The 25,829-nt window shown below is 43.2% G+C and overlaps 1 protein-coding gene across 1 annotated transcript in view; it reads left to right on the top strand.

Moving 5' to 3' along the window:
* Positions 1–25,388, top strand: part of LOC118374178 (SET-binding protein-like) — a 114,250-nt gene extending 88,862 nt beyond the window's left edge. The window contains exons 2-3 of the mRNA XM_052479988.1: positions 14,490–15,537; positions 20,523–25,388. Of these exons, the coding sequence (XP_052335948.1) occupies positions 14,490–15,537; positions 20,523–20,992 (1,518 nt within the window). The 3' untranslated portion in view covers positions 20,993–25,388. The remainder of the gene's footprint in view (positions 1–14,489; positions 15,538–20,522) is intronic.
* The last annotated feature ends 441 nt before the right edge of the window (positions 25,389–25,829 follow it).

The raw sequence follows: 25,829 nt of genomic DNA, 5'->3' as shown, positions 1-25,829 counted from the left end.
TATGGTCTCTCCTCCTCTCCTCTGGACTATATGTATTATTCAGTACTGATATGGTCTCTCCTCTGGACTGTATGTATTATCCAGTACTGATATGGCCTCTCCTCCTCTCCCCTGGACTGTATGTATTATCCAGTACTGATATGGTCTCTCCTCTGGACTGTATGTATTATGCAGTACTGATATGGTCTCTCCTCTGGACTGTATGTATTATCCAGTACTGATATGGTCTCTCCTCCTCTCCTCTGGACTATATGTATTATTCAGTACTGATATGGTCTCTCCTCTGGACTGTATGTATTATCCAGTACTGATATGGTCTCTCCTCTGGACTGTATGTATTATCCAGTACTGATATGGTCTCTCCTCTGGACTGTATGTATTATCCAGAACATATATGGCCTCTCCTCCTCTCCCCTGGACTGTATGTATTATCCAGTACTGATATGGTCTCTCCTCTGGTCTGTATGTATTATCCAGTACTGATATGGCCTCTCCTCTGGACGGTATGTATTATCCAGTACTGATATGGTCTCTCCTCTGGACTGTATGTATTATCCAGAACATATATGGCCTCTCCTCTGGACTGTATGTATTATCCAGTACTGATATGGTCTCTCCCCTGGACTGTATGTATTATCCAGTACTGATATGGTCTCTCCTCTGGACTGTATGTATTCACCAGTACTGATATTTTTCTCCTCTGGACTGTATGTATTCACCAGTGCTGATATTTTTCTCCTCTGGACTGTATGTATTATCCAGTACTGATATGGTCTCTCCTCTGGACTGTATGTATTGTCCAGTACATATATGGCCTCTCCTCCTCTCCACTGGAATGTATGTATTATCCAGTACTGATATGGTCTCTCCTCTGGACTGTATGTATTGTCCAGTACATATATGGTCTCTCCTCTGGACTGTATGTATTATCCAGTACTGATATGGTCTCTCCTCTGGACTGTATGTATTATCCAGTACTGATATGGTCTCTCTCCCTGGCCTGTATGTATTATCCAGTTTTGATATGGTCTCTCCTCTGGATATCCAGTACTGATATAGCCTCTCCTCCTGTCCCCTGGACTGTATGTATTATCCAGTACTGATATGGTCTCTCCTCTGGACTTTTTGCATTATCCAGTACTGATATGGCCTCTCTCTGGACTGTATGTATTATCCAGTACTGATATGGTCTCTCCTCTGGACTGTATGTATTATCCAGTACTGATATGGCCTCTCCTCCTCTCCTCTGGACTGTATATATTATCCAGTACTGATATGGTCTCTCTTCTGGACTGTATGTATTATCCAGTACTGAAGTGGTCTCTCCTCTAGACTGTATGTATTATCCATTACTGATATGGTCTCTCCTCTGGACTGTATGTATTATGCAGTACTGATATGGTCTCTCCTCTGCACTGTATGTATTATCCAGTACTGATATGGTCTCTCCTCTGGACTGTATGTATTATCCAGTACTGATATGGTCTCTCCCCTGGACTGTATGTATTATCCAGTACTGATATGGTCTCTCCCCTGGACTGTATGTATTATCCAGTACTGATATGGTCTCTCCTCTGGACTGTATGTATTATCCAGAACATATATGGTCTCTCCTCCTCTCCTCTGGACTATATGTATTATTCAGTACTGATATGGCCTCTCCTCTGGACTGTATGTATTATCCAGTACTGATATGGTCTCTCCTCTGGACTGTATGTATTATCCAGAACATATATGGCCTCTCCTCTGGACTGTATGTATTATCCAGTACTGATATGGTCTCTCCCTGGACTGTATGTATTATCCAGTACTGATATGGTCTCTCCTCTGGACTGTATGTATTATCCAGAACATATATGGCCTCTCCTCTGGACTGTATGTATTATCCAGTACTGATATGGCCTCTCCTCTGGACTGTATGTATTATCCAGTACTGATATGGTCTCTCCTCTGGACTGTATGTATTGTCCAATACTGATTTGGTCTCTCCTCCTCTCCACTGGACTGTATGTATTATCCAGTACTGATATGGTCTCTCCTCTGGACTGTATGTATTATCCAGTACATATATGGCCTCTCCTCTGGATGTATTATCCAGTACTGATATACCCTCTCCTCTGGACTGTATGTATTATCCAGTACTGATATGGTCTCTCCTCTGGACTGTATATATTATCCAGTACTGATATGGTCTCTCCCTGGACTGTATGTATTATCCAGTTTTGATATGGTCTCTCCTCTCTCCTCTGGACTATATGTATTATCCAGTACTGATATGGCCTCTCCTCCTCTCCCCTGGACTGTATGTATTATCCAGTACTGATATGGTCTCTCCTCTGGACTGTATGTATTATCCAGTACTCATATGGTCTCTCCTTTGAACTGTATGCAGTATCCAGTACTGATATAGCCTCTCCTCCTCTCCCCTGGACTGTATGTATTATCCAGTACTGATATGGTCTCTCCTCTGGACTTTTTGCATTATCCAGTACTGATATGGCCTCTCCTCTGGACTGTATGTATTATCCAGTACTGATATGGCCTCTCCTCCTCTCCTCTGGACTGTATATATTATCCAGTACTGATATGGTCTCTCTTCTGGACTGTATGTATTATCCAGTACTGAAGTGGTCTCTCCTCTGGACTGTATGTATTATGCAGTACTGATATGGTCTCTCCTCTGGACTGTATGTATTATCCAGTACTGATATGGTCTCTCCTCCTCTCCTCTGGACTATATGTATTATTCAGTACTGATATGGTCTCTCCTCTGGACTGTATGTATTATCCAGTACTGATATGGCCTCTCCTCCTCTCCCCTGGACTGTATGTATTATCCAGTACTGATATGGTCTCTCCTCTGGACTGTATGTATTATGCAGTACTGATATGGTCTCTCCTCTGGACTGTATGTATTATCCAGTACTGATATGGTCTCTCCTCCTCTCCTCTGGACTATATGTATTATTCAGTACTGATATGGTCTCTCCTCTGGACTGTATGTATTATCCAGTACTGATATGGCCTCTCCTCTGGACTGTATGTATTATCCAGAACATATATGGCCTCTCCTCTGGACTGTATGTATTATCCAGAACATGATATGGCCTCTCCTCCTCTCCCTGGACTGTATGTATTATCCAGTACTGATATGGTCTCTCCTCTGGTCTGTATGTATTATCCAGTACTGATATGGCCTCTCCTCTGGACGGTATGTATTATCCAGTACTGATATGGTCTCTCCTCTGGACTGTATGTATTATCCAGAACATATATGGCCTCTCCTCTGGACTGTATGTATTATCCAGTACTGATATGGTCTCTCCCCTGGACTGTATGTATTATCCAGTACTGATATGGTCTCTCCTCTGGACTGTATGTATTCACCAGTACTGATATTTTTTCTCCTCTGGACTGTATGTATTCACCAGTACTGATATTTTTTCTCCTCTAGACTGTATGTATTATCCAGTACTGATATGGTCTCTCCTCTGGACTGTATGTATTATCCAGTACATGATATGGCCTCTCCTCCTCTCCTCTGGACTGTATGTATTATCCAGTACTGATATGGTCTCTCCTCTGGACTGTATGTATTGTCCAGTACATATATGGTCTCTCCTCTGGACTGTATGTATTATCCAGTACTGATATGGTCTCTCCTCTGGACTGTATGTATTATCCAGATATGGTCTCTCCCCTGGCCTGTATGTATTATCCAGTTTTGATATGGTCTCTCCTTCTCTCCTCTGGACTATATGTATTATCCAGTACTGATATGGCCTCTCCTCCTCTCCCCTGGACTCTATGTATTATCCAGTACTGATATGGTCTCTCCTCTGGACTGTATGCAGTATCCAGTACTGATATAGCCTCTCCTCCTGTCCCCTGGACTGTAGGTATTATCCAGTACTGATATGGTCTCTCCTCTGGACTTTTTGCATTATCCAGTACTGATATGGCCTCTCTTCTGGACTGTATGTATTATCCAGTACTGATATGGTCTCTCCTCTGGACTGTATGTATTATCCAGTACTGATATGGCCTCTCCTCCTCTCCCCTGGACTCTATGTATTATCCAGTACTGATATGGCCTCTCTTCTGGACTGTATGTATTATCCAGTACTGATATGGCCTCTCTTCTGGACTGTATGTATTATCCAGTACTGATATGGTCTCTCCTCTGGACTGTATGTATTATCCAGTACTGATATGGCCTCTCCTCCTCTCCTCTGGACTGTATATATTATCCAGTACTGATATGGTCTCTCTTCTGGACTGTATGTATTATCCAGTACTGAATGGTCTCTCCTCTAGACTGTATGTATTATCCATTACTGATATGGTCTCTCCTCTGGACTGTATGTATTATGCAGTACTGATATGGTCTCTCCTCTGCACTGTATGTATTATCCAGTACTGATATGGTCTCTCCTCTGGACTGTATGTATTATCCAGTACTGATATGGTCTCTCCCTGGACTGTATGTATTATCCAGTACTGATATGGTCTCTCCCTGGACTGTATGTATTATCCAGTACTGATATGGTCTCTCCTCTGGACTGTATGTATTATCCAGAACATATATGGTCTCTCCTCCTCTCCTCTGGACTATATGTATTATTCAGTACTGATATGGCCTCTCCTCTGGACTGTATGTATTATCCAGTACTGATATGGTCTCTCCTCTGGACTGTATGTATTATCCAGAACATATATGGCCTCTCCTCTGGACTGTATGTATTATCCAGTACTGATATGGTCTCTCCCCTGGACTGTATGTATTATCCAGTACTGATATGGTCTCTCCTCTGGACTGTATGTATTATCCAGAACATATATGGCCTCTCCTCTGGACTGTATGTATTATCCAGTACTGATATGGCCTCTCCTCTGGACTGTATGTATTATCCAGTACTGATATGGTCTCTCCTCTGGACTGTATGTATTGTCCAATACTGATTTGGTCTCTCCTCCTCTCCACTGGACTGTATGTATTATCCAGTACTGATATGGTCTCTCCTCTGGACTGTATGTATTATCCAGTACATATATGGCCTCTCCTCTGGACTGTATGTATTATCCAGTACTGATATACCCTCTCCTCTGGACTGTATGTATTATCCAGTACTGATATGGTCTCTCCTCTGGACTGTATATATTATCCAGTCCTGATATGGTCTCTCCCTGGACTGTATGTATTATCCAGTTTTGATATGGTCTCTCCTTCTCTCCTCTGGACTATATGTATTATCCAGTACTGATATGGCCTCTCCTCCTCTCCCTGGACTGTATGTATTATCCAGTACTGATATGGTCTCTCCTCTGGACTGTATGTATTATCCAGTACTATATGGTCTCTCCTTTGAACTGTATGTATCCAGTACTGTATAGCCTCTCCTCCTCTCCCCTGGACTGTATGTATTATCCAGTACTGATATGGTCTCTCCTCTGACTGTATGTATTATCCAGTACTGATATGGCCTCTCCTCTGGACTGTATGTATTATCCAGTACTGATATGGTCTCTCCTCTGGACTGTATGTATTATCCAGTACTGATATGGCCTCTCCTCTGGACTGTATGTATTATCCAGTACTGATATGGTATCTCCTCTGGACTGTATGTATTATCCAGTACTGATATGGTATCTCCCTTGGACTGTATGTATTATCCAGTACTGATATGGTCTCTCCTCTGGACTGTATGTATTATCCAGTACTGATATGGTCTCTCCTCCTCTCCTCTGGACTGTATATATTATCCAGTACTGATATGGTCTCTCCTCTGGACTGTATGTTTTATCCAGTACTGATATGGTCTCTCCTCTGGACTGTATGTATTATCCAGTACTGATATGGTCTCTCCTCTGGACTGTATGTAATAGCCAGTACTGATATGGTCTCTCCTCTGGACTGTATGTATTATCCAGTACTGATATGGTCTCTCCTCCTCTCCTCTGGACTGTATGTATTATTCAGTACTTATATGGTCTCTCCTCCTCTCCCCTGGACTGTATGTATTATCCTGTACTGATATGGCCTCTCCTCCTCTCCCCTGGACTGTATGTAATAGCCAGTACTGATATGGTCTCTCCTCTGGACTGTATGTATTATCCAGTACTGATATGGCCTCTCCTCTGGACTGTATGTATTATCCAGTACTGATATGGTCTCTCCTCCTCTCCTCTGGACTGTATGCGTTATCCAGTATTGATATAGTCACTCCTCCTCTCCTCTGGACTGTATGTATTATCCAGTACTGATATGGTCTCTCCTCTGGACTGTATGTATTATCCAGTACTGATATGGTCTCTCCTCTGGACTGTATGTATTATCCAGTACTGATATGGTCTCTCCTCTGGACTGTATGTATTATCCAGTACTGATATGGTCTCTCCTCTGGACTGTATGTATTATCCAGTACTGATATGGTCTCTCCTCTGGACTGTATGTATTATCCAGTACTGATATGGCCTCTCCTCTGGACTGTATGTATTATCCAGTACTGATATGGTCTCTCCTCTGGACTGTATGTATTATCCAGTACTGATATGGTCTCTCCTCTGGACTGTATGTATTATCCAGAACATATATGGCCTCTCCTCTGGACTGTATGTATTATCCAGTACTGATATGGTCTCTCCTCTGGACTGTATGTATTATCCAGTACTGATATGGTCTCTCCTCTGGACTGTATGTATTATCCAGAACATATATGGCCTCTCCTCTCTCCCTGGACTGTATGTATTATCCAGTACTGATATGGTCTCTCCTCTGGTCTGTATGTATTATCCAGTACTGATATGGCCTCTCCTCTGGACGGTATGTATTATCCAGTACTGATATGGTCTCTCCTCTGGACTGTATGTATTATCCAGAACATATATGGCCTCTCCTCTGGACTGTATGTATTATCCAGTACTGATATGGTCTCTCCCTGGACTGTATGTATTATCCAGTACTGATATGGTCTCTCCTCTGGACTCTATGTATTCACCAGTACTGATATTTTTCTCCTCTGGACTGTATGTATTCACCAGTACTGATATTTTTTCTCCTCTGGACTGTATGTATTATCCAGTACTGATATGGTCTCTCCTCTGGACTGTATGTATTGTCCAGTACATATATGGCCTCTCCTCTGGACTGTATGTATTATCCAGTACTGATATGGTCTCTCCTCTGGACTGTATGTATATCCAGTACTGATATGGTCTCTCCTCCTCTCCACTGGAATGTATGTATTATCCAGTACTGATATGGTCTCTCCTCTGGACTGTATGTATTGTCCAGTACATATATGGTCTCTCCTCTGGACTGTATGTATTATCCAGTACTGATATGGTCTCTCCTCTGGACTGTATGTATTATCCAGTACATATATGGTCTCTCCCTGGCCTGTATGTATTATCCAGTTTTGATATGGTCTCTCCTCTGGACTGTATGCAGTATCCAGTACTGATATAGCCTCTCCTCCTGTCCCCTGGACTGTAGGTATTATCCAGTACTGATATGGTCTCTCCTCTGGACTTTTTGCATTATCCAGTACTGATATGGCCTCTCTTCTGGACTGTATGTATTATCCAGTACTGATATGGTCTCTCCTCTGGACTGTATGTATTATCCAGTACTGATATGGCCTCTCCTCCTCTCCTCTGGACTGTATATATTATCCAGTACTGATATGGTCTCTCTTCTGGACTGTATGTATTATCCAGTACTGAAGTGGTCTCTCCTCTAGACTGTATGTATTATCCATTACTGATATGGTCTCTCCTCTGGACTGTATGTATTATGCAGTACTGATATGGTCTCTCCTCTGCACTGTATGTATTATCCAGTACTGATATGGTCTCTCCTCTGGACTGTATGTATTATCCAGTACTGATATGGTCTCTCCCTGGACTGTATGTATTATCCAGTACTGATATGGTCTCTCCCTGGACTGTATGTATTATCCAGTACTGATATGGTCTCTCCTCTGGACTGTATGTATTATCCAGAACATATATGGTCTCTCCTCCTCTCCTCTGGACTATATGTATTATTCAGTACTGATATGGCCTCTCCTCTGGACTGTATGTATTATCCAGTACTGATATGGTCTCTCCTCTGGACTGTATGTATTATCCAGAACATATATGGCCTCTCCTCTGGACTGTATGTATTATCCAGTACTGATATGGTCTCTCCCCTGGACTGTATGTATTATCCAGTACTGATATGGTCTCTCCTCTGGACTGTATGTATTATCCAGAACATATATGGCCTCTCCTCTGGACTGTATGTATTATCCAGTACTGATATGGCCTCTCCTCTGGACTGTATGTATTATCCAGTACTGATATGGTCTCTCCTCTGGACTGTATGTATTGTCCAATACTGATTTGGTCTCTCCTCCTCTCCACTGGACTGTATGTATTATCCAGTACTGATATGGTCTCTCCTCTGGACTGTATGTATTATCCAGTACATATATGGCCTCTCCTCTGGACTGTATGTATTATCCAGTACTGATATACCCTCTCCTCTGGACTGTATGTATTATCCAGTACTGATATGGTCTCTCCTCTGGACTGTATATATTATCCAGTCCTGATATGGTCTCTCCCCTGGACTGTATGTATTATCCAGTTTTGATATGGTCTCTCCTTCTCTCCTCTGGACTATATGTATTATCCAGTACTGATATGGCCTCTCCTCCTCTCCCCTGGACTGTATGTATTATCCAGTACTGATATGGTCTCTCCTCTGGACTGTATGTATTATCCAGTACTCATATGGTCTCTCCTTTGAACTGTATGCAGTATCCAGTACTGATATAGCCTCTCCTCCTCTCCCCTGGACTGTATGTATTATCCAGTACTGATATGGTCTCTCCTCTGGACTTTTTGCATTATCCAGTACTGATATGGCCTCTCCTCTGGACTGTATGTATTATCCAGTACTGATATGGCCTCTCCTCCTCTCCTCTGGACTGTATATATTATCCAGTACTGATATGGTCTCTCTTCTGGACTGTATGTATTATCCAGTACTGATATGGTCTCTCCTCTGGACTGTATGTATTATCCAGTACTGATATGGTCTCTCCTCTGGACTGTATGTATTATCCAGTACTGATATGGTCTCTCCTCCTCTCCACTGGACTGTATGTATTATTCAGTACTGATATGGTCTCTCCTCTGGACTGTATGTATTATCCAGTACTGATATGGCTCTCCTCCTCCCTGGACTGTATGTATTATCCAGTACTGATATGGTCTCTCCTCTGGACTGTATGTATTATCCAGTACTGATATGGTCTCTCCTCTGGACTGTATGTATTATCCAGTACTGATATGGTCTCTCCCTGGACTGTATGTATTATCCAGTACTGATATGGCCTCTCCTCTGGACTGTATGTATTATCCAGTACTGATATGGTCTCTCCCTTGGACTGTATGTACTATCCAGTACTGATATGGTCTCTCCTCTGGACTGTATGTATTATCCAGAACTGATATGTCCTCTCCTCCTCTCCTCTGAACTGTATGTACTATCCAGTACTGATATGGTCTCTCCTCTGGACTGTATGTATTATCCAGTACTGATATAGTCTCTCCTCTGGACTGTATGTATTATCCAGTACTGATATGGTCTCTCCTCTGGACTGTATGTATTATCCAGAACATATATGGCCTCTCCTCTGGACTGTATGTATTATCCAGTACTGATATGGTCTCTCCCCTGGACTGTATGTATTATCCAGTACTGATATGGTCTCTCCTCTGGACTGTATGTATTCACCAGTACTGATATTTTTTCTCCTCTGGACTGTATGTATTCACCAGTACTGATATTTTTTCTCCTCTAGACTGTATGTATTATCCAGTACTGATATGGTCTCTCCTCTGGACTGTATGTATTGTCCAGTACATATATGGCCTCTCCTCCTCTCCACTGGAATGTATGTATTATCCAGTACTGATATGGTCTCTCCTCTGGACTGTATGTATTGTCCAGTACATATATGGTCTCTCCTCTGGACTGTATGTATTATCCAGTACTGATATGGTCTCTCCTCTGGACTGTATGTATTATCCAGTACATATATGGTCTCTCCCCTGGCCTGTATGTATTATCCAGTTTTGATATGGTCTCTCCTTCTCTCCTCTGGACTATATGTATTATCCAGTACTGATATGGCCTCTCCTCCTCTCCCCTGGACTCTATGTATTATCCAGTACTGATATGGTCTCTCCTCTGGACTGTATGCAGTATCCAGTACTGATATAGCCTCTCCTCCTGTCCCCTGGACTGTAGGTATTATCCAGTACTGATATGGTCTCTCCTCTGGACTTTTGCATTATCCAGTACTGATATGGCCTCTCTTCTGGACTGTATGTATTATCCAGTACTGATATGGTCTCTCCTCTGGACTGTATGTATTATCCAGTACTGATATGGCCTCTCCTCCTCTCCCCTGGACTCTATGTATTATCCAGTACTGATATGGCCTCTCTTCTGGACTGTATGTATTATCCAGTACTGATATGGCCTCTCTTCTGGACTGTATGTATTATCCAGTACTGATATGGTCTCTCCTCTGGCCTGTATGTATTATCCAGTACTGATATGGCCTCTCCTCCTCTCCTCTGGACTGTATGTATTATCCAGTACTGATATGGTCTCTCTTCTGGACTGTATGTATTATCCAGTACTGAATGGTCTCTCCTCTAGACTGTATGTATTATCCATTACTGATATGGTCTCTCCTCTGGACTGTATGTATTATCCAGTACTGATATGGTCTCTCCTCTGCACTGTATGTATTATCCAGTACTGATATGGTCTCTCCTCTGGACTGTATGTATTATCCAGTACTGATATGGTCTCTCCCTGGACTGTATGTATTATCCAGTACTGATATGGCCTCTCCTCTGGACTGTATGTATTATCCCAGCCTCTCCTCTGATATGGTACTGATATACCTCTCCTCTGGACTGTATGTATTATCCAGTACTGATATGGTCTCTCCTCTGGACTGTATATATTATCCAGTCTGATATGGTCTCTCCCTGGACTGTATGTCCAGTTTTGATATGGTCTCTCCTTCTCTCCTCTGGACTATAGTATTATCCAGTACTGATATGGCCTCTCCTCCTCTCCTCTGGACTGTATGTATTATCCAGTACTCATATGGTCTCTCCTTGAACTGTATGCAGTATCCAGTACTGATATAGCCTCTCCTCCTCTCCCCTGGACTGTATGTATTATCCAGTACTGATATGGTCTCTCCTCTGGACTTTATGTATTATGCAGTACTGATATGGTCTCTCCTCTGGACTGTATGTATTATCCAGTACTGATATGGTCTCTCCTCCTCTCCTCTGGACTATATGTATTATTCAGTACTGATATGGTCTCTCCTCTGGACTGTATGTATTATCCAGAACATATATGGCCTCTCCTCTGGACTGTATGTATTATCCAGTACTGATATGGTCTCTCCCCTGGACTGTATGTATTATCCAGTACTGATATGGTCTCTCCCCTGGACTGTATGTATTATCCAGTACTGATATGGTCTCTCCTCTGGACTGTATGTATTATCCCGTACTGATATGGTCTCTCCTCTGGACTGTATGTATTGTCCAATACTGATATGGTCTCTCCTCTGGACTGTATGTATTATCCAGTACTGATATGGTCTCTCCTCTGGACTGTATGTATTATCCAGTACTGATATGGTCTCTCCTCTGGACTGTATGTATTATCCAGTACTGATATGGTCTCTCCTCTGGACTGTATGTATTATCCAGTACTGATATGGCCTCTCCTCTGGACTGTATGTATTATCCAGTACTGATATGGTCTCTCCTCTGGACTGTATGTATTGTCCAATACTGATTTGGTCTCTCCTCCTCTCCACTGGACTGTATGTATTATCCAGTACTGATATGGTCTCTCCTCTGGACTGTATGTATTATCCAGTACTCATATGGTCTCTCCTTTGAACTGTATGCAGTATCCAGTACTGATATAGCCTCTCCTCCTCTCCCCTGGACTGTATGTATTATCCAGTACTGATATGGTCTCTCCTCTGGACTTTTTGCATTATCCAGTACTGATATGGCCTCTCCTCTGGACTGTATGTATTATCCAGTACTGATATGGTCTCTCCTCTGGACTGTATGTATTATCCAGTACTGATATGGCCTCTCCTCCTCTCCTCTGGACTGTATATATTATCCAGTACTGATATGGTCTCTCTTCTGGACTGTATGTATTATCCAGTACTGAAGTGGTCTCTCCTCTAGACTGTATGTATTATCCATTACTGATATGGTCTCTCCTCTGGACTGTATGTATTATCCAGTACTGATATGGTCTCTCCTCCTCTCCTCTGGACTATATGTATTATTCAGTACTGATATGGTCTCTCCTCTGGACTGTATGTATTATCCAGTACTGATATGGCCTCTCCTCTGGACTGTATGTATTATCCAGAACATATATGGCCTCTCCTCTGGACTGTATGTATTATCCAGTACTGATATGGTCTCTCCCTGGACTGTATGTATTATCCAGTACTGATATGGTCTCTCCCCTGGACTGTATGTATTATCCAGTACTGATATGGTCTCTCCTCTGGACTGTATGTATTATCCAGTACTGATATGGTCTCTCCTCTGGACTGTATGTATTGTCCAATACTGATATGGTCTCTCCTCTGGGACTGTATGTATTATCCAGTACTGATATGGTCTCTCCTCTGGACTGTATGTATTATCCAGTACTGATATGGTCTCTCCTCTGGACTGTAAGTATTGTCCAATACTGATATGGTCTCTCCTCCTCTCCACTGGACTGTATGTATTATCCAGGACTGATATGGTCTCTCCTCTGGACTGTATGTATTATCCAGTACATATATGGCCTCTCCTCTGGACTGTATGTATTATCCAGTACTGATATACCCTCTCCTCTGGACTGTATGTATTATCCAGTACTGATATGGTCTCTCCTCTGGACTGTATATATTATCCAGTCCTGATATGGTCTCTCCCCTGGACTGTATGTATTATCCAGTTTTGATATGGTCTCTCCTTCTCTCCTCTGGACTATATGTATTATCCAGTACTGATATGGCCTCTCCTCCTCTCCCCTGGACTGTATGTATTATCCAGTACTGATATGGCCTCTCCTCCTCTCCTCTGGACTGTATATATTATCCAGTACGGATATGGTCTCTCTTCTGGACTGTATGTATTATCCAGTACTGAAGTGGTCTCTCCTCTAGACTGTATGTATTATCCATTACTGATATGGTCTCTCCTCTGGACTGTATGTATTATGCAGTACTGATATGGTCTCTCCTCTGGACTGTATGTATTATCCAGTACTGATATGGTCTCTCCTCCTCTCCTCTGGACTATATGTATTATTCAGTACTGATATGGTCTCTCCTCTGGACTGTATGTATTATCCAGTACTGATATGGCCTCTCCTCTGGACTGTATGTATTATCCAGTACTGATATGGTCTCTCTTCCTCTCCTCTGGACTGTATGTATTATCCAGTACTGATATGGCCTCTCTTCCTCTCCTCTGGACTATATGTATTATTCAGTACTGATATGGTCTCTCCTCTGGACTGTATGTATTATCCAGTACTGATATGGCCTCTCCTCTGGACTGTATGTATTATCCAGTACTGATATGGTCTCTCTTCCTCTCCTCTGGACTGTATGTATTATCCAGTACTGATATGGCCTCTCTTCCTCTCCTCTGGACTGTATGTTTTATCCAGTACTGATATGGTCTCTCCTCTGGACTGTATTATCAAGTACTGATATGGCCTCTCCTCTGGACTGTATGTATTATCCAGTACTGATATGGCCTCTCCTCTGGACTGTATTATCAAGTACTGATATGGTCTCTCCTCCTCTCCTCTGGACTGTATGTATTATCCAGTACTGATATGGCCTCTCCTCTGGACTGTATGTATTATCCAGTACTGATATGGCCTCTCCTCTGGACTGTTTTATCCAGTACTGATATGGTCTCTCCTCCTCTCCTCTGGACTGTATGTATTATCCAGTACTGATATGGCCTCTCCTCTGGACTGTATGTATTATCCAGTACTGATATGGCCTCTCCTCTGGACTGTATGTATTATCCAGTACTGATATGGCCTCTCCTCTGGACTGTATGTATTATCCAGTACTGATATGGTCTCTCCCTTGGACTGTATGTATTATCCAGTACTGATATGGTCTCTCCTCTGGACTGTATGTATTATCCAGTACTGATATGGTCTCTCCTCTGGACTGTATGTATTATCCAGTACTGATATGGTCTCTCCCTTGGACTGTATGTAATAGCCAGTACTGATATGGTCTCTCCTCTGGACTGTATGTATTATCCAGTACTGATATGGCCTCTCCTCTGGACTGTATTAATTATCCAGTTCTGATTTTGCCTCTCCTCCTCTTCTCTCCCAGGTGGTGATAAAACTGCAGCAGCTACATGTGTCCCACCGACGCTACGCCTCCTGCTACCCCCAGCAACCCTACCCCTCCATCTTCCGCCTCAACTTCCACCATCACTACTACCCCCTGACCTATGACCCCTACCCCTGTGATCCCGCCCCGTACCTTCGCAGGACCGCCGAGCTCAAGGCCAAGAGGAGGCGCGGCCGGCCCGCCAAAACCAGCGAGCCAATCACATCCAAGCTGCCTTTTGTCCAAGGTTTTGGGTATCCGCTGGCGGGGGGGAACTACTATGCACCATATGCCATGCCTTATGCCCCGCCTCTGAGCCTGGGCTACTACACCCCATCACCCCCACTCTACCTTCCCCACCATCCCCACGGCCCTTCACCACCCTCCCCCTTCATGAGGCCTGCCGTCCCCCCTCCGAAGTTCCACTCTGGGGGCCACTCCAAGCTCCAGGCATCTAGCGGCCCACTGCAGGGCTCCTCTGGTCGGGGAGAAGGACTGGGATCCCTGGGTGGTGGAGGTCTTGGAGGGGTGAGGCTCCACAAGAGGAAACACAAGCACAAACACAAACATAAGGAAGACACCAACCTCCTCTCACCCCATGACAGACAGGAGCTGGGCGGGCTCTTCAGCGGGGCCAAGACCAATGGGCTGCTCAACCTGCTGACGGACAGGTGGGAGATGACCAACCAGAAGCGTCAGGAGAAGCAGAGGGGGGGTGGGAGAGGCTCTAGAGGGGGATCCAGGGGAGCGATGTTTGAGTCGAACCCTCTCTCTTCTCTCTCTGTGGACCATGTCCAGTTCCGCCAACGGACACCCGGAGAGCCAGTGTGCAGCTTCGTGAGCAACTACAGCAGCCAATCACTGCGGCCAGATATGACCTCTGACCTTTTCAGATTGCGGGAGGAGAAGGAGGAGGGCAGTGGGCATGGCAGAAGGAGGGGCTTAGCAGTGTTCGGAGAGGAAGGGGTGATGTCGTTCCACAATGCCAGGAAAGAGAAGATCCATGAAAGAGAAGAGTCCTTCCACAGTTCCAGCCCCACTCTAACAGGTAACAACGTGTTACTATTCTATTAGACTTATTACCATGTTATAACACAGCCCCACTCTAACAGGTAACGTGTTACTATTCTATTAGACTTATTACCATGTTATAACACAGCCCCACTCTAACAGGTAACGTGTTACTATTCTATTAGACTTATTACCATGTTATAACACAGCCCCAATCTAACAGGTAACGTGTTACTATTCTATTAGACGTATTACCATGTTATAACACAGCCCCACTCTAACAGGTAACGTGTTACTATTCTATTAGACTTATTACCATGTTATAACACAGCCCCAATCTAACAGAGTAGTAACACGTTACCCGTTAGAGTGTTATACACCAGTATCTCTACTTGCACATCATCATCTGCTCATTTATCATTCCAGTGTTAATGCTAAATTGTAAATAACTTCTCTACTATGGCCTATGTATATAAAAACAATATGGGGATGAGGTAGGTAGATTGGGTGGGCTATTTACAGAAGGACTATGTACAGCTGCAGCGATCGGTTTGCTCTAACAGGTAACAACGTATTATTGATAGTAACAGGCTTATTACCATGTTATAACACAGCCACACTCTCTCCAGATATCTGATTGTTCAGATTTAGCTCAAAATATATTGTTGTACTGAGGCAGTGGATGCGTTAATTCTTGTTCCGATAATGGAAAACAACATCAGTAGTTGCTTATTATTCTGTTTTTACATAAAATGTCAAATAAAATATATGTATCATATCATATATATATGATGTGGATAGTGTTTAATGTGTCTTCCCAGTTTTCGAAGCAGCCAGATGAACATGTGTAAGCCTATAGCAGACAAAGAGGCAGTCAGCTCCTAAATCACCAAATACTGAACCAATGTGTTTGTGGTACATTCTGTATTCTGAGTGCAGCGAGCACATCTGGCCAGAGAGGGAGAGAACGAAACGCATGGGTGGAGAGGTCTATAATTCACCAATCTCTCCCTCCCTCTCAGCCTGCCAATGGTTGGTCCCGGAGATATATGATTCCCAGGTTGTGATTTATATTCTCCAGACAGGCAGTAAAAGGCTGTGGCTCTGTTAACAGAGCTGGCTACCAGCCAGGACTTTAATGAGTGGGGCCTAGTCCAGCGGAGGGGGAGAGAAGCCAGGGGCTCACTTAGATTACATCCCCCTCCCCAGGGGTCCCATGGGAGATGACTCACGCACACACTACCCCCTCTCTAACGGCCTTCTTCTACCCCTTTTTCTGCCTCTACCTTCCTCCATCTCTTCTACTGCTCTAGACAGGGAATACCCCCTATTTCTCTCTATTCCCTCACTCTCTCCTCTCCCTGTTCCCTCTCTTTCCCCCATCCTCCCCGTCTCTCCTCCCTCCCTCTCCACATCTCCCTCTTTCTCTCCTTTCTCTCTCTACTCCTTCTTCCGTCTCCCTCTCTCCTCCCTCCACCAGCATGACTTACTGCTACGTCCACAGACCAGCCCTAGCCCAATTAAAACACACGCACACTGACACACACACAGACACACTGATCCGAAATGTATATTATTCTCCACTCTTGTGTGATTGAATGTTTCTAAATAATTTCTTCCTGTGATTGGGTGTTTCTAAATCATTTCCTCCTGTGATTGAATGTTTCTAAATCATTTCCTCCTGTGATTGAATGTTTCTAAATAATTTCCTCCTGTGATTGAATGTTTCTAAATCATTTCCTCCTGTGATTGAATGTTTCTAAATCATTTCCTCCTGTGATTGAATGTTTCTAAATCATTTCCTCCTGTGATTTAATGTTTCTAAATCATTTCCTCCTGTGATTGAATGTTTCTAAATCATTTCCTCCTGTGATTGAATGTTTCTAAATCATTTCCTCCTGTGATTGAATGTTTCTAAATCATTTCTGCCCTGTGATTGAATGTTTCTAAATCATTTCCTCCCTGTGATTGAATGTTTCTAAATCATTTCCTCCCTGTGATTGAATGTTTCTAAATCATTTCCTCCCTGTGATTGAATGTTTCTAAATCATTTCTGCCCTGTGATTGAATGTTTCTAAATCATTTCCTCCTGTGATTGAATGTTTCTAAATCATTTCCTCCCTGTGATTGGGTGTTTCTAAATCATTTCCTCCCTGTGATTGAATGTTTCTAAATCATTTCCTCCCTGTGATTGAATGTTTCTAAATCATTTCCTCCTATGATGGACTGTTTCTAAATCATTTCCTCCCTGTGATTGGGTGTTTCGAAATCATTTCTGCCCTGTGATTAGATGTTTATCTGAGCCTGATTAGAACTGTGTGTCTGCTCCTACTAATCAGCAGGTTCAACTGCACCTGACAGCAATCTCTAACCATCATTTGCAGAAAAGCAGGTCATCCTTTTTACGGAGTTAATGAAAGTGATTTTCTCTGTGTTGTGTGTGCACACCCACACACACACAATATATAATTCATCCTCCTGCAGTTGGCTAAAAGCTCTGGATAGCAGTGTACCTTAAACACAGGTCTAGGATCAGGTTACCATACCAAAATCTTAAACAGGACACAGAACTGACCTCAGACCTGTAACTTTATTCTCCACTGGACTGAGGCTATAGATATTGAGCTATACGTACTGCTGAAGGTAATCATTTTTATGATGCTAATACACTGAGTGTACAAAACATGACAGGTGAATCCAGGTGAAATCTATGATCCCTTATTTGATCCCTCAATCAGTGTAGATGAAGGGGAGGAGAGGATTTTTGTCGAGACAATTTACAAATTGATTGTATGTGTGGTATTCAGAGGGTGAAGGGGTAAGACAAAATATTTAAGTGCCTATGAACAGGGTATGGTAGTAGTTGCCAGGTGCACCAGTTTGAGTGTGCCAAGAACTGCAACGCTACTGGGTTTCTCACGCTCTATAGTTTCCTGTGGGTATCAATAATGGCCCACCACCCAAAGGACATCCAGCCAACTTCACACAACTGTGGGAAGCATTGGAGTCAACATGAGCCAGCATCCCTGTGGAATGCTTTCCACACCTTGTAGTCCATGCCCTGATAAATGTAGGCAGTTCTGAAGGCAACATTGGGTGCAACTCAATATAAGGAAGGTATCCCTAATGTTTTGTACACTCAAGTCTATGGAGCTCATAAATTCCTGTCCCTGTGTGTATGTGTCCTTGTGTGTGTGTTTCTGTGCCTCACAAATTGCTACTACTCAGTGCTAGTGTATTGTCTCAGTAGAAGAGAAGCTATGGACAGGAGGCTTTATATGTTATCATGATCGTATTATGATGCAGGTCTTATCTCAATACCATTGGGCATGTTTACAATACTAGAGTCTGGACTAAACGTTTTATGTCTTTTAAAATCATCAGCAAGCATTTGATAGCTATGAAGACCAATGATGGATTAAATATGAATTCATTTGTGTGTCATTCAAATGTATTTCGGTATAATTATCACTTTGTTAGCCGTAGTGGTTAGTTAGTACTGTTACATTGTCACAGCTTAGAACAACGTGGAGGAAAACCCTGAAATACTGAGAAACCACACTGAATAGGAGAGAATGAGGCAGAGAGAGGAAGAGAGCAGGCGCGTTTAAAGGCGGCTGTTTTTGGGCCTGTTGTGTCTGATTGTGCTATTCCTCCATTTTGGCTTTGGTTTAATCTGGGAACACTGCCCAGAGAAGAGGGGGTGGGGCCGTGAGAGGAGGGAGGAGCTAGAGAGGGAGAGAAGATCTGAATTGCATACTCCTCACATCCTCTATCCTCGTCTCCTTCTCAAAACCCATTGAACGAGGAAGCCAGAAGTCCTTCCCAGACAGCAAGAGTGAGATAGGGGAGAGAGAAAGAGCTGTGTGTATGAAGGGCAGAGTTCCCAGTTCATCAGCACGAAGGAAACAATATGGCTCCAGTTTCCTCTGCTCAGCCAATCTTATGCTGAATTTGTGTGTATGTGTGCCTGCTTGTGTGTGCATTTGTGTTATTATCTGTGGTGCATGTGTGTTATTATCTGTGGTGCATGTGTGTTATTATCTGTGGTGCATGTGTGTTATTATCTGTGGTGCATGTGTGTTATTATCTGTGGTGCATGTGTGTTATTATCTGTGGTGCATGTGTGTTATTATCTGTGGTGCATTTGTGTTATTATCTGTGGTGCATGTGTGTTATTATCTGTGGTGCATGTGTGTTATTATCTGTGGTGCATGTGTGTTATTATCTGTGGTGCATGTGTGTTATTATCTGTGGTGCATGTGTGTTATTATCTGTGGTGCATTTGTGTTATTATCTGTGGTGCATGTGTGTTATTATCTGTGGTGCATTTGTGTTATTATCTGTGGTGCATGTGTGTTATTATCTGTGGTGCATGTGTGTGTGTCTGGCCTGTTTGCCAGCCGGTGCTCCAGATGTGTAGAAACACTGTTGTATAGCGACACGTTTAATGGCTGGACACATTTCTGTGGGTTTCCTGCTCGCAGAATGGAAGCTCCTCTCTCTCTCGCTATTCATCATTCTCTTTCTCTCTGTCTCTCTCACTATCCATCTTTATCTCCTCTCTTTAGCACAGGATGGAATCTCTACTTCTGTTTCAGCTGCAAGGCAAGCCTGAATATGGTGGAAATTAGCAGGAAGGAGCTTGAACAAAAAACTAAATATTTCAATGAGCAGCAATGTGGGCTTTTTGTTGGTATTCAAAACAATTCTTTCTTGGTAGCATTGTCTTGTGAACCCCCTAATTTAGCTTTTGTTTCATTCACTGTTAAACAGCTGATATATGTCTTGTAAACCGCCCCCCCACTCCCCCACTCTACTCCATCTTACATTGTCAAAGTGCGGCCACACATCTAACTCTCTCCTCTCTCTCTCCTCTTTCTGTCTTTCTCGCTCTCTCTTTCTGTCTGTCTCTCTCTCGTTCTCTCTGTCTTTCTCGCTCTCTCTCGGTCTCTATCGCTCTCTCTCTTTCTCCCTGTCTCTCTGTCTGTCGCTCTCTCTGTCTCGGTCTCTCTCTCTCAGGTGTTCCAGGTAAGAGGAGATATAAGCGTCATGAGGTGGAACAGATCCACGGTGAGGTCAGGAGGATGTGCTCTCTCAACAATCAGAGGAGCTTTGAGCATGTGCAGAAGATCCTGCGTGTGAAGCGTCTCCAGCGCCAGGCCAAGACCGGCAACAACGTTGTCAAAAGGCGACCTGGTCGCCCCCGGAAACACCCCATTGATGAATTTGAACCCAACAATTACGGGAGCGACATAGGGAGGGGCTTCGGGATGCCTGTGCTGGAGAGGTGTGTGGACCTACCGGGCAAGCGGAGCTTAAGACCAAGTCCCGCCCCCCAGCCTTTGGAGTTTTCCAATCACGACTCAATCTCAGTGGCTATTGAGACGGTAGTTCACAGAGCACGTTCTCTGGCGCTCCCACCGGCCAGAGGAGGGAAACGCAGGGGTAGACCCAGGAAGGAAGAGGGAGGGGATATGGCGTTTCATTAGCTAATTAGTCAGCAGGACAGTTGCAGATACCGATGAGCTCTGACCTATCAGAGAGCTGGTGAGAGGAGCTAACACTGGCCTTAGCAGCCAAAACGGACATCAATTCTGGGACCTCTGTGCACTTTGACCTATTGGCCTGTCTGTTTCTCTTCTATGATTGGATGTAAGGAGTGTGTAAGGAGAGTAACATTAGAAGAGCAACAGTGTTGCACTTCTGAAGACGGACAATGACACTTACCATACATGTATGTGAAACAATGATACTGTATGGTACTTTAATATGATACTGTATGGTACTTTAATATGATACTGTATGGTACTTTATGGTACAATATCTGATACTATATGGCACTATTTGATAAGGTACTGTATGATACTATGGTACTATACGGTATGAAATACAATGGTACTTTATGATAGTCTTTATCTGAATGTGGCATTAGCCACACCTTTACCAGCAGACGGGGGGTGGTGATTGGTTAATATGATATTGTGCAGCTCTGCTTAGTTTTGCCCCCCCCCTGCCGCAGAGATACTATAAAGGCAATATGCTGTACTGAGCCTCCCTGGCCTTTACAGCTATGATCTAACTGTACATAGGAACATACTCCACTTTTACCTGCCTTTTACCCCGCAGAATACAGTCCATTTACATGTACTGGCTCATATCAAACTGAAATGTTGTACCATAGTCCATAAACGTTGGGATTGTGGTTTTATAACCAAAAATAGACCTGGATGTGACTCAGGACATGTTTGTTTTCAGGCTGAAGGAACCACATCTATTCATTCATTTATTCTGTGTATATAAGAAGGTCATCACATACATGGGAATATCAGGGGTGTTTGCTGAAAACTTAAAGGTCAACTTTGGGCAAAAACACAAAGATAACAGCTTTTAACTGTATAACTGATCAATGCTCCATCATACCACATCATTTAATGCAACAACAAAAAATATATAGATAAGATATTTGGCTAAAGAAGTGCCATTTCCTACCGATCTCTACAGCTTCTGTCCAAAAACAAATCCTGTGAAATGACTTCTACACATGGAGGAGATACTGGCTAGATACAGTGGCGAGCTTAGCTAACAAACTAGCTACGTCGGTCGCAGCGTAAGAACAGAATGACACGTCGATGATCCACCAAACCACCAACACCCCATTTCTGTTTGAAAATTGAGAAAGAGGTGGGGTTGGACCATTTTTTTGTTCCCAATGTCGACCTTTAAAGATGGTTTTAATTTGCTATCTAAACATACACTTTCATTTAATCAAAGTCAGCACTTACATGCTTGTTCTAGCCTTACGATTTGGCCTTGACTTCATTGGTGGACATCCATTCAGAAACGTGCTTTAAACTTTAAACTATTTGAATATGCAGGATGCTCAGCCAATGGCGTCAAACCTAAGCCCAAGCCTGAGATTTGATTGGACAGTAAAGATGGAGGAGGACTAATGATCAGTGTGTGGTACTCTGATGGTTTCTATCTGAGTAGTGGTAGGAAAACAACATGAGTAGTGGTAGAAAAACAACAATTAAGTATTGGAATAGGGAACCAAAGCCTCAGAGTTATATGTGTTTCACAGACTTGTCAGACAGGTGTGGGGTTGTCAGTGTTCTCATTCTGCAGCTAAACACACAGGACATTAGATATTAGCTAGCTAGAATGTTTTCAGTATTTCATAAAATAGCAGTAGGTACGTATTTCATTGGGACCTATGTCTAATGTAAACTTGGGAAGCCTCTCCTCTCTGTGAGGGTCTCTCTGTGAGGGTCTCTCTGTGAGGGTCTTGTCGGCTCCAGCAGTTCTGCACGTGCCTTATGTTTGTTTCTTAAACCATCACATCTCATTCTGTGGGAATTCAAAATGGCAGAGAAGTCACTGAGATTGAAACCACGTACTAATGATTGTGCATTTTCGACACGTGTGTCTTAGCCACCACAACACGGGCACTACCTATGTCCCTTTGCAACCATACGTACAACAGGCCTGATTCCATTTAAGGTTTCACGCCCCTTATGCTCACCCCTGGCTCTTTGGATTGAACAGATAAAAGAGCTCTGTGAAGTACTCTATTAGAGAGAAAGGTGGATCCATCACCATGCAGTCTTTTCATATCTGAGCTGTGAGGAGCAGAGGTGGTAGGAGCCAGGGAAAGTGGACTTGAATCTAAATGGAACCAGGCCCCCCGGGCTGCGGGCGTGCAGGCTGTGCCAGTGGAGTTCTGGTGGGAACCATGCTGTCTTACGTAGTTGTTTGCTATGCATCAGGTCTGGCCTGAGCTGTCTGAGGAGTCCACCCTTCCACATAGACAAATAAGTGTCTTATTTACCCAATAAAACATGCAGTCATGTATCCAGAAGTGTGAATAATATCAGTAATAATTTGTAAAGCGTTGTGCAGAAGGTGACTATCATTTCATGTCAACTTTAGTGACTGCAGCTCCCTGCAGTGCTGCCTTAATCAGAAGTCAAGCTCCAGTAGTGAAGTGTTTATCTGTTGTAAATAGTCTGTTCTGTTGTGTTCTGCCTGCATGGATACAAACTGGCCTCAGCTACATATGCTGGCATATCCCCTCAGACCAACCTAAGCCCATCCTAGAACACATCTTAGTCAACATTAGACATTAGAACCAGCAATACCCCTTTAGTCAGTCTCTATCCATCAATTAGAAAAGTCATCAAACAGTCATAGCAAGGTTAAGATTCCAGGACCTGTGCCAGCCTATGATAATGACTCTTGTTGCACTTCAGCCAAGACCAAGAACCCCCATTGGCTAGCAGCTATACTCCCCTCAGCCAATGGGTGCCTAGTGCAGAAGTGCGTGTGTGCGTGTGTGTGTGTGTGTGTGTGTGTGCACACAGAGGGCATTACCAAACCACGTACTCAGACCAGGTGCTCAGAGGGCATTACCAAATATACACCTGTCCTTGTCAGTGTGTGTGTCAGTTCTAGGCCACTTAGAGAGAACAGAGACTGAACTGGATCTCATAACCAAACTACACCTTTCACAGGAAGCCTGGATCTCTCTAACTGGGTCTAGGGTCTGGGTGTCTGAGTGTGGTCTAGTGGTAGTCTAGGTTTGGTATAAGGGGTCTAGATGTGGTATAGTTGCGGTCTAAGGGGTCTATAGACTTCAAGCTTGGCAGCTCAGTATTCCATGGCTGGTCTCTGATGTTGGAGTTAAGCCACTGGGATCTGTCTGTTTCTCTACCAGCCGATGTTCCGGTGCCTTCTACAGCTGACTAGTATTGTCCTGATCCTCTGCTTAACTACACACAGAGACCGACCGCATGGTTCAGTATGGTCAAGGTGGGTTTTACGGTCCCTGTTGTGTACTGGATTCTGGATTCACTCTGGTCCAACTGTGTGGCTGGTATGACTATAAGTAGAAGTTTCCCTTAACCACAGATCCAGGATCAGATCACCCAACCCTAAATCATAACTTTCATTATCAGGGGGATGAAAGAACATCTGGTCCTGGATCAGTGGTTAGGGAAGAGTTCGACCCCTCCACACCAGTCTAACTAGTCCAATACAGCCACTGGAGCTGAATCATACTGTATGCATCTCAAATCACTCCCTACACTCTAAGTAGTGTACTACTACAGAAGACTATATGGAAAATATGGAGTTATGTGAGAAGCAGCCACAGTCTCTACTAATATGTGTAGTCATTAACATATATGTTATGTTTCTACGCTGTTGTTCAACGCTGAACATGCAGATGAAGGGTCGATGAGGAAACCAATAAATGTACTTTGCAAGAGCACAAAGTGAGCTCTTAACTGTGTTGGCATATTTGAGTTTGTATACATAGTGTATTTGAACCTTTTTACTAGAGTGGGTTTTCTTTTATCTGCATGCTCCACTTGATTGTATTCATCAATATTTTAGACGAGCGGAGAAGTTGACTTTCAGTTGCATTTGGAGCGAGACTTGTACATTGTTTCATATGTTTGTTTTTGTAATGGATTTTTAATTCATAAAGCATTTTTGTACATTGTATGAATATTTAAAAAAATGCAAATATTTGACATATAGAAATAAGTAAATACTTAGATGGGCATGCATATGCATATATCCTTCTTAGTATGTATGTGTAAATGTACACATATTTTGTATTTGCCTTCGCTCATATACAGATATGTCATATGCACATATACATGCAATATATATGTATATCCATGTCTGCTGGCATGCTTCTGGTCATGTTTACCTATCATGATCTTGTAGTCTATTTTTTTTATTTCTTTTCTCTGAGGAAAAGCTTGTTCTTTTGCTACCGTTTTCCTGGCTGGCAGCATTGGGCACTTATTAAGATGAAATACAGTTGAACTTGTTCATGTTATTCATTGTGTGAAATAATAAATGAATTTATTGAAAGCTGATGATGTCATTGATATGTTTGTTCTGACCTCTTATTGAGGTAACCTTCCACAGGAGGACATCGGTGTGTGTTCCATGTGCACCCTGTTCCCTATATAGTCTACTACTTTTGACCAGTTCTCTGCGTGCGTGTTAGATGGCTGCAGTAAGCTGTACAACGCTGCAGAGACCTAGAACTCTGTCACACTTACACACACGCACATGCATACACACACATTTTCTCGCATAATGTCACGTTATTTTCACTCTACTAGCTTGCATAGGATCACACACGCACATACACACACAGTCTCACACTTACATTTTACTCTCACACCTGCATTACAACACACACACACACATTATTAGCATAACCTACAGAGTAGATACCCTCTACTTTCGCCCTCTGTTAGTTCATCAAGAGCTGTAGGCTGGGCTGCAGGCCACTCTGTGATTGGTGTA

This window comes from Oncorhynchus keta, chromosome 25 (assembly GCF_023373465.1).
Source record: "Oncorhynchus keta strain PuntledgeMale-10-30-2019 chromosome 25, Oket_V2, whole genome shotgun sequence".
Classification (NCBI taxonomy): domain Eukaryota; kingdom Metazoa; phylum Chordata; class Actinopteri; order Salmoniformes; family Salmonidae; genus Oncorhynchus; species Oncorhynchus keta.
The sequence above is the reverse complement of the archived record's forward strand: the minus strand, read 5'-3'. Positions and strand labels throughout refer to the sequence as shown.